The 9,968-nt window shown below is 46.3% G+C and overlaps 1 protein-coding gene across 1 annotated transcript; it reads right to left on the bottom strand.

Annotated features, from left to right (window-relative positions):
* Window positions 1-382: 382 nt before the first annotated feature.
* Window positions 383-8,887, bottom strand: WDR76 (WD repeat domain 76). Its single transcript, XM_032195014.1, has 12 exons — window positions 8,417-8,887; window positions 7,711-7,803; window positions 7,010-7,065; window positions 6,069-6,183; window positions 5,661-5,762; window positions 5,515-5,558; window positions 5,276-5,429; window positions 3,475-3,627; window positions 2,828-3,042; window positions 2,288-2,440; window positions 1,500-1,553; window positions 383-715 (listed from the first exon to the last, which is right to left on the bottom strand). The coding sequence occupies exons 1-12, from the start codon at window positions 8,885-8,887 to the stop codon at window positions 457-459; spliced, it is 1,869 nt and encodes a 622-aa protein (XP_032050905.1). The 3' UTR covers window positions 383-456.
* Window positions 8,888-9,968: the final 1,081 nt, after the last annotated feature.

Here is a 9,968-nt window from a genome sequence, read left to right on the forward strand (position 1 = left end):
GTCAGGTCACCGTGGTGGCAGCCGAGGGACCTTCCCTCTGCGCCATGAAGCAGGGACCCCGTGAGGCACCAGGGAGCTTCCTTACAGGCGTTTTGCTGCAGGTGTGCCAGCCTTGTGGTGGGAACGGCACACGAGCTGTTAGAGAAGAAACACTGCAGGTTCTTTAATGAAAATCATTAAGCAGTGTCTCGTACATTTAGCCAGTGTTTTTTTCTTTTTTTGAAACATGACCTAAGTATTGAGGAAAAACACATTTTGGTACAAACCACTGTAATTGCCTGCCATAGTAGGATTAGTTTTTGTTTTTAATTAAAGAAGAGAATGCCAAAGGTAGTTTAGAAAATTTATTTTAGAGCTTTTAAAAATACACTTTTGTCCTGAGAGAATGCAATTAGCTTAAGAATTGCTTAATGAAAATTAAACGTATCATGTAAAAAAAAAAAAAAAAGAATTTAATTATTGTTCTTTGAACACATGAAGGCGACCACTGGAGTTGCCACCCACTAAGATGTTCTTACTGGGATGAACAACATTAATGGAGCACACCGAGCCCAAGCAATCAATGTTATAAAAAGAGTGCAACAATTTTCCAGTATCTTGGTAGACTTCGATCTGTCTCGGCCGCGCCATACTGCCCACCACAAAGCAGTCTTCTTGCTTAGGGTCCCAAATCGCTCTGAACCTAGTTAACCAGCGTCCTGTGTTATTGTTATGCCTTCAGAGAAACAAATAGGAAGAGAGAGAAATATTCTTACTGAATTCAGTACCATCATTTACATCATACTTGCTCCCACCCATCTCCCCTGCCTCCTAGGCCAGCACCACTTTCAAACACTGCACGGATCCATTCAGGGGATCGCTGTCCTGTGACGGGTCGGATGTGACAAAGAAATGTAAGGGAGAAAAAGAAACCAAAGGATACTTTGACATGAATGATTATTTGTCAGAGTAGTTAGACTTACAGCTGCACATTGTAGGGAAAATTGGGTAACTGCAGCAAGCCTGTCGATAAACTGCAAACTAAGAATTTTCAGGCCAGTCGCTGACCAGTGCCCTAGTGAGGCAAGCCTGACAATTCTCCCTTCTGGAGAACAAACCTATTCTGCAAGTGTTGAGACTACTCAGGAACACGTTCCTCACCGTTAAGAAGTAACTTTTGATATTAAAACCCAAAACAACAAATAAAGCAACAACAAAAAAATGCATAATGCAAAAGCATTCTGAAACAAAACATTTCAGAAGGCACAAAAAGGTCTGCTCCCGGTACACAGGAGACATTACAGCTTTCCTGCAGCCTTCACCGACTCAGAGCAGGCTGAGTCCCAGCCGTGCCTTACAAACAAAGCCACCGCAGGCAGCCTCGAGGACCAGGGCAAGTTCTCAGGCCAGGAGAGCTCCACGGCCGTGCCCCTGCTAAGTGCAGCGTGCTGCAGCCTCTCGCTGTCACTCCCACAGCTGCTGCTGAGGGCCAACTCTTCAGCCCCACGCGTTCAGCTTACCTGACAGTGCTGAGAACTGCAATGGTAGATGATAAAGAGCTGGTGTCGTAGACCCTTTAAAATGAAATATCACATTAATAAGAGGTACGTGTTAAAAAAGGCAGCCCCTTCCTCATAAAGTACTTTGCACGCATCAGCTCGGCACAGACCCAGCAAGACTGGAATACGGCAGCACAGAACACGGCTGCCCAGTGCGAGCACCCACATCCCCGCTGCGATTTTCAAATACTTTTAAAATGGATTTGCTTTTAGCTAGAATTGAAGGTCATCCTTTCTCAAAGTCATTAGAAGAGAAGAACAACAGAGGCTTGCTACGACAAATGAAAGGTTTCTCTAGCCCAGGATCTTGTCTATTTAGTCACTGCACAAAAAGGATGCCCAGGGGAAAAAAAATGCAAGAGAAGGGAAACGCAGACACTGTTAAGAGCTTCCAGTGTCAGGACTTCCTCAGCCAGGTGTAGCTCTATTGACCGAGAAACCATCAACAGAAATCCTGGGCTCTCCTTCGCCCCCTGTAAATCTTTAGGATCCCCAGCACCCAGGGGCAAGTTCAACAAACTGCTGAGTGAAGACTTGCAGCACCTGTAGATTTTCCTATTCATTGTTAAATATTCTTCAGGAAAATAAAAAATTAACAAAAATTTAAAATTGTGCAGCATTAAAAATGCCTACACAAGAAAACCAAATCAAGGCAGGATGCTCTCAATGACAGTTAATGAAGGCAGGAAACAACAAACTCTATCAGTTGGTATTTTCCATAAAGTTTACTCTTTCCCACACAGCCTTACCTCAGTTTATCATCAGCACACACCGTCACGACTCTGTTGCCAGTTACAGGTGAGAAGTACGCAGAAGCAACACTTTTTGTGTGTCCATTTAGAGTACTCACAGGCTTGTTCCCATCAGACTTCAGGTACCGAACATCATAAATACGAACATCCCTGTAACACACCAGGTGGCAGTTAAATAACCAGAGCTTTTATTTTCCAAAAAAAAGGCTCAAAAGACTGACACACATTTTACATGAACCGTGTTTAGAACTTTACTTCAGCAGTGCCTATCAAAACCACAAGAGCGAGTGGCTCTACGGGACTTTGTGAGCACCAAAACCACTCCAAACAAACAGCACAGTAAAACACCTCTCCACCGGGATCTCTCAGAAAACAAACAAACAAAAAAACAGACTATGTACTAAGACTAAGAACCTGCCTCCCTCCCCGGCAGCTGGTGCTGCTCTCCAAACCTCCCACTTACAGCTGATGTCAAACACCGATGCAAACGGAACATTTCATATACACAATAACTGCAGTTCACTTTGAGCTACATACACTGAGCCAGCAGCAACGAAATACTGTTTATTCACTGGGTGAACATGGACTGTCCTCGTTATTTTGAAGCCAATGTTAGCAGAAAGCTCTGAAGATGTTCCTGGGGTCCGTCTGTCCACGACAGCGACACTGCCATTCCAGTATCCTACTATTGCAGTGGAGGCGTTTTCTTCCAAAAAATCAAAGGAGGATAAGTTGTCTTCACTTCTGCATATCTGCAGATAGAAAAGGTCAAATGAAACTGAAATTATTCAACTAAATACACATTTACAATACCCAAAACACTGTGGGCATTTTTGCTTTTTAAATATACTAAAAATACTGAAGACAACTACCTAATTTGATGACTCCAGCCTTAGCTATCCATTTAGGCAACCTTTCTGTTAACCTAGTATCCTTATTACAGCGTATGTAATTAGCCATCCAAACCCGCCTGACAAGAGCATGTTGTGAATTCTCTGTTAAAACTCTTACAAGACCCTATCGCCTCTGTGTTCCTGTAATCCAACAACCGTTATCCTGAGCGAGGACTAATGAGTGCGCTCCTTTCTCCAGTGCTGCAGAAACCTTTTCATCATGTGCAGACGTGTGAATTAGGCTTCCTGTAATTTGGGAGATGAGTCGGAGACAAGCGAAGGAGTGCTCACCTCATCAAAGATCGCCCTAGTAACGTCACCACATCGTAGAACGTCGTGGCTTAGGGACAGCAAATGAGCAGGGTTGGATGGAGAAAAGTGCATGCAGTTGACTGAGTAGTTGTGAGGAGCGAAGACATGTGCTCCTTCTTCACCCTTACAGTCCTGAAAAACACAAGTGAGTCGATGGACACATACAGATCGTTATTTCCATTCATTCATTCTTTCTGTTAATTACAACTTTCAGAGTAAAGTCTCTTTTTCAAACGCTGTCTTCCCTGAATAGCTACATGGAGGAGGCAGCAGGAGCTTGGTGAGGGGAGGCACAGTGCAGGCAGCAAGGCAGCCAGGCTGCTCTGGGGCACAGCTTGCCCAGGCTAACGTCTCACTGGGACCGAGGGAGTTTCAGCTTAGCAAGGAATAAGAAACTGTCTTCACGTGCACTTTCAGCACACTGCTGACAAGCTTGGGCCTCCCTCCAGTACCATTTTCACCACTATACAAGTGATTTAACTCAAAAGAGCGCCAAGTTACCACTGAACCCCTTGCTGAGTATGCTGATACATGCATATGCTTTTAACAGCAGAACACAGACACACTGGGTTGCTTACAGCTCAGGCTAAATTACATTCACCCAAATTGAATGTAAAGCATCATCTCCTGTATCTTCTCTTCAAACCTTGGTATCCTTCCAGCTCTGATAATTTAAAAGAAACCAAGCGCTCATTTTGGAACAAGTCATTCCACAAAGATTACTCCCAGCTTGGTAAAGTCCAACTCCCTTCATGAAGGGAAAAAAAAAAAAAAAAAAAGGAAATCAAGAGGGAAGACAGTAAGACAGCAATTTTAACACTTCTAGGCTTCCACATGAAATGTCTTTGCAAGGCCACGAAGAACGCCTGTGGCATTCAGAAACCTCAACCAGATCATGCTTCTCAATAGGAAGCAGCAGCAGCTCTGCAGTCTCAGCTTTCTATGCTGCACTTTAAACGTCTTTACAATTGAGTCGAGTCTCAAAGCTGAAGCTAGTCAATCAATTTCCTGAAGCTGTCAAAGTTGAAATGACTCAAGAGAAACTCCACAGAAAAGGTTAATAGCATTGCAAACAACGCAAAGAAAATCTGTATGTGTGCAAACGTCAAGCAGCTGGTTTAGATGATGTGGGATCAGAGAAGAGGGTGGGAGGGAGGCTAGAAAGGTGTAAGTCACAGGCACAAAGATTCTTGCTGCAGGAGTAATTAAGGCAATTCAAAATCCATAATGAGGCTATCTGCAAAGCCCTCAGCAGTTTTCAAATTCCCAAATGCTAAGCTATTTTTCACAGGCAATGTACATAAATATGTGTCAGCATATACTGGTAGAGCCACTTTTGTTTCTGCTAACTGGAAACACAGCAACTCTCTGCATCTACCCAAAATTTATATAAAAACCCAAATACTTGAACATCCATCTACCCCCGCTCTCCAAAACCTATTTATGGTATTGCTAACAGGGTACTGTAACTAGATCCCAAATCTTTCAACTGTGAATTGTAATTTTAACCCTCACTGGGTTTCAGCTGGTGATCCATTTTCTTCCTCTCTCTCCTCCCTAAAATTACCAGTTTCTTCCCATTAAACCAGGGCTTGCGAAGGACCAGACCTTTTGAGCAACTCTAGTGAGCCTGAGATTAACAGACACCCTGGTGTTATCTGCAAAAAATGAGTACAAAACACCTTTGCAAGCCAAGAAAAGGACACTCCAGCCTGTGCCCCACCCGCGCCCATCCTGCCACAAACACTTCTGCCAGGCGAGGAGCACGCAGAGGACTTACGACGTTCCAGAGGCCGATATGCCCGTACTTGTCCCCAGCTGCCACAAAGATGAGGCTTTCAGAAGGATGGATGGCCACAGAACATATTCGGTTTTGCACAACCTTCCTGACATTATCTTCACTGAGGACCATACTGTTTAGGCTGTTTTGATATCTAGAGAATATCATTACAATATGAGTTATGAAAGAGAAGAACAAACTAGACATGATCTAGTTTTTAGCTGCTCCCTTCAGATTACCTCTTCATGTCACACATGTGCTTTTCGGTATCATTGGGTTTCATCTGCAAATTGAAAGGAAAAGAAATTATAATAACAGAATTAGACTACTTCAAACTCAAGTTAATTTATGTAATCTAAATATCATTAATTATAGCTAGTAATACCTCGCTTATTTTCATCCATGTAGCCAGTAATTCCTCTGTCAATTTGCTGTTCTTCACCAGATTTTCTGGAACCATTGGCAGAGGTCCGGCTGGAACCTGAGGCTGTGGAATGACATTAGCAATTTTCGTAACTCAGATCAACTAAAACTATGAATAAAGTGATTTTTTGTTTTCTGCACACCAGATATTCTGAGAACACATCCACTCTAACACAAGAAACAAACATTAAAAAAAAGATTTTACCTCGAGGATTTACCTCGTCATTGACACTAACGCACCTTCCCGAATGTCTGAAGGTTTTTGCAATAAGCTTAGCAAAGGCAAGCGTTATGAATTAACTTCACTAGCACCGTTTTTGTAACACTTCTAAGCATATGCACAGGCTTCTGTAACCCGTCCCCATCTTACATATTCCTCCTCTGCCTCTGGCTGGGTAGGCACCTCCAGCACTGAGGGCTCTACTCTTTGCAGGCGCATAGACCTTCGTCGCACTGTTTCCTCTTCTGCCTTCTTAGGCTTAGGTCTACAGCAAGTAAAACATTTCAAAAATTACACAGTTAGATAACGTGAGCCCTCAGCATTTAAGTAAAACACTACAGAATAGGTTCTTATCTGCAGCTCTGACACCTCAATGTTCTGATCGACTTTAGGAGCACTGCGATTACTTTCTCTTTCAGTGATTGCAACAACAAAAAGAGCAGTTAGTAATGCATATATACTGATGACATGTTTCCCTTGTAATACATCCTGCCACTGCTGCTTTTCTTCCCCATCCTCATTTATAATTCATCCTTCCACTTGTTATCTAGCCACCTTTTTCTCTCCTTTCCTTGCTTATCTTACTCTCTATTTTGTATTTCAGCTCATTTTTTGGCTTTGCCTAACATTGCTTTGGCACTGCCAAATGTCTTTTCTTTAACAATTGCTTAGCCTATCCCTTCCATTTGTTTCTCCCCCCAAACCCTTTCCTTCCCATGCCCTTTCCTATTATTTGTTCTCATCATTTAACATTTCTTTCTTTAGCCATCATGCAGAAAAATCACAAGTAGAAAAAAAAAATTACCTTAATACAAATATCACAAAAATAGCACGTTCTGTAATTTGATGAAAAGGGCATTCATACTAGCATTTTCTTTCCATAGGATGGCAGAGGAGAGCCACTACCTTGGAGCTACCTATTTACAAATTCATACAGCTCAGGATAATCAGTTATGCAGATTCAGCTTTGGAGAGTGACTCATCGTTAGCTCTCCCTCTTGCTGGTATCTGCTATGTGCATGTGGTAGCGCTAAAACAGTTAAAACTCAATGAAGGAATATTGGTATGAGTCTCATACACAGTTGTTTTACCTTTTAGTGACATTAGATTGTCGTCTAGTTGCAATTTTGTGAAGTCTTGCAGCTGACTTAAAAAGAAAAAATAAAAGATTAAAAATATATCTAACAAGCATAAAAGGCCAACCTGTATAAAGGCTGCAGTAAACTATATTGTAATTGCTTACAACAACAACAAAAAGGGACTTTTAAATATCAGACTGTGTTTTTTCTGCTTTGCACTGGTCTTCTACGTACCCACAAGAATTCCCCCGTTTCACCCTAGCTGATGGCTCTGGCCTTTGCCCTGCCGGCAGCGCTGTGGCTGCAGGCAGACGTGCCTTTGCTGACCTCTCTGAGGGTAACTGGGAAGAGTCATTTTTACTCAAGCTGCAGTCTTGGTGGTAAGGAAGGAGCCTCGCTGCCTCCCAGACAGGCCCAGCCGCAGCTGTGTGCTCGGCTGCCCCTGGGCCAGTGCTCAGCTGGCCCTGCTGGGATTTTGCTCACCCAGCTTTCCATGGGGTCACCTAACGGCCTCCCCTCCTTGGAGGGAGCTAACTAGCAACATGAAGTGCAAATGTTTAATCCAGTCAGGGCAGTGCTGATGCCCTCTCCTGATGTCCCTGTCACTATCCGGGCAGGGTTTCCCAACGATGGGCAGCAGGCTGCTTCCTGGGGCACGAGTGCCCTTATGGGAGGGAGCACAGTGGCTGACACTGGGTAGGATCTATACAAACCTCGTGCAGCTTTAAGGCAGCGAAGAATTTCGCATTTTCTGTAATGTTCTTTAGTCTTTTCCTTTCATAAGCTGATAGCTGTGGGTATCCATCCTACAAAAAGAAAAGCGAGACAGACCTCGGCACAGTTACACAGCATGCCAGAGCTGGCCCAGGTTTCTGGGCCGTGAGTCTCTAAAGCGATTGGATTGTCCAGAGCTGGTTTGATGCACGTTTAAACAAACAAAAGGCGGGCAAACCAGGGTGATTCCCTACCAGTGCTGGTCTATAGAGGTACTAGCACGCGTTACAGCACTGACTGCTAGCATCGGTCCTGCGAGAGGGACCAGCTCATCAGAATCATGCTACAGCTGAACCAAAGCTGGTGCAAAACAAATAGCAACTTACAGGTAGGCAATATGGAAAATGTGGCACCTAAACAGAACACAGCTTTGTTTGTTTCCACCTTTGAGAGAAAAAGGTGGCCAGGACAAGTTGAAATGGTGATTTTAACACGAATGAGCACTGACAAAACTGTCGTATCTCATCTCTGCACCGCGTTCCCCGGGAGCTGGTTATGGCCCGCGGGAAGGCGCTGGTGGTTCTGGCAGCGGCTCGTTCAGCTCTGCGGCCCCTCAGCCGTTCCCAAGGGGTAAAACGCGCTCTGCCGAGGCCCAAGGAGGCCAAACGCCCCCCAGCCTCGCCTTCCCGGCCCCCCTCCGCTCACCTGCGCCGCTCCCCCGCCGTCGCTGCCGTCGCTCTCCGCGTCCCAGCCGCCGTCCGAGCCGCTGCCATGAGGGGAGGCGGCGGCGGCCGGGCCGGGCGGGCTGCCGGGGGGCGTCCCGGGGGGCTCGGCGCGGAGCCTCTTGCCCGCCGCCTCCCCCCCACCGTCGTCGTAGGCGCCCAGCAGCCGCTTCTGAGGCATCCTGCGGCCCGCCACGGACAGCGGCGTGAGCAGCACCCGCAGCTGCCGGCCCGGCCCCGCTCGGCGCTCGCCCTGCTCCGGGCCTCGCCTCAGCTCCGCGCCGCCGCTCGGGGTGCGCTCCTGAGGGGACGAACGGCGAGCGGTGAGCGGGGACCCATCCTCCATCACCACCACCACCCCCAAAGGCACCCCACGGCCACGGACCTGCTCCCGCTGCTGGCTGAGAGGCGACAGCTCCTCGGGAACGGCCTCGCTGGGCTCCGACAGCGCCATGGCGGGGCCGGGCTGAGGCGGGGGCCGCCCCTCACGGAGCGGGAGGCGGGAGGCGGGAAGCGGCGGCGGAGGCCGCCGCTTCCCGCCTCCCGCCTCCCGCTCCGTGAGGGGCGGCCCCGGTGACTAGAAGGAGGGTCGGGGGTTTGGGGAAGAGGAGAGCTTGTGGAAGCCTTACAGTGCCTAAAAGTGGCTTTAGAAATAAAAAAACTAAAAACGGAGAACGACTTTTTAGTCATAAAATGATAGGACAAGGGGATGGGTTGAAAAGAGAGATTTAGATGAGGGGTTAGGAGGTAATGCTTCACTCAGAGGGTGGTGAAGAATTGCCCTCAGGTTGCCCAGAGAGGTTGTGGATGCCCCATCCCTGAAGGGTTCAAGGCCACGCTGGTGACCTGATGTATTCAGTGGTGGCCCTGTCCACACCTGGCAGTGGCATTGCAATGAGATGAGGTTTAAGGTCCCTTCCAACCTGAGCTATTCAATGCTTGTATTCCACACAAGCACGAGATCAAAATCTTTGCTAGACAGGCAAGAGAAGTGATTAATTGTACTCTACAGCTTTATGCTGCAGCTTGGCATGTTCAGGATAGAAAAAGTGTACTTTTTTTTTAAAACAGTGAGGTTAATTGAAACAGCCTTGAGCACACTTCACTCACAGGACGGGTTATATAAAGTACTTACTATCAGACTCCTTGCACAGCAACAGCTGAAGGAATCCTCTGCTCCAGTCAAGCAAACCAACAGTGGGGTTGGTTCAGCGCCTGCTGTGTCAGACATTTCATTGAAATGCACATGTAGGAACAGATGCATATCTAAACCCCACCTGAACTTAGCACAGCTGCCTTGTGCAAGGCAGGAAGGTGAAAGAAAGGCACATCAAATGCCCTTATCACAGCCATGATGATAACACAGCTCCACACTGTAAAAACAAACAAACAGGATATCTAAAAGAGCACACCTAGGACAGCACTCGGCGCTTCAGCAGACACTCCAGCCCCAGTATCTGGGGAAAAAAAAAGGAAGTTTACAACTGTTAATCATATTTTATATGTCAGGTTAACATCCCAAGACTTAAATTCTC

The sequence above is a fragment of the Aythya fuligula genome, chromosome 11, assembly GCF_009819795.1.
Source record: "Aythya fuligula isolate bAytFul2 chromosome 11, bAytFul2.pri, whole genome shotgun sequence".
NCBI classification, from domain to species: Eukaryota; Metazoa; Chordata; class Aves; order Anseriformes; family Anatidae; genus Aythya; species Aythya fuligula.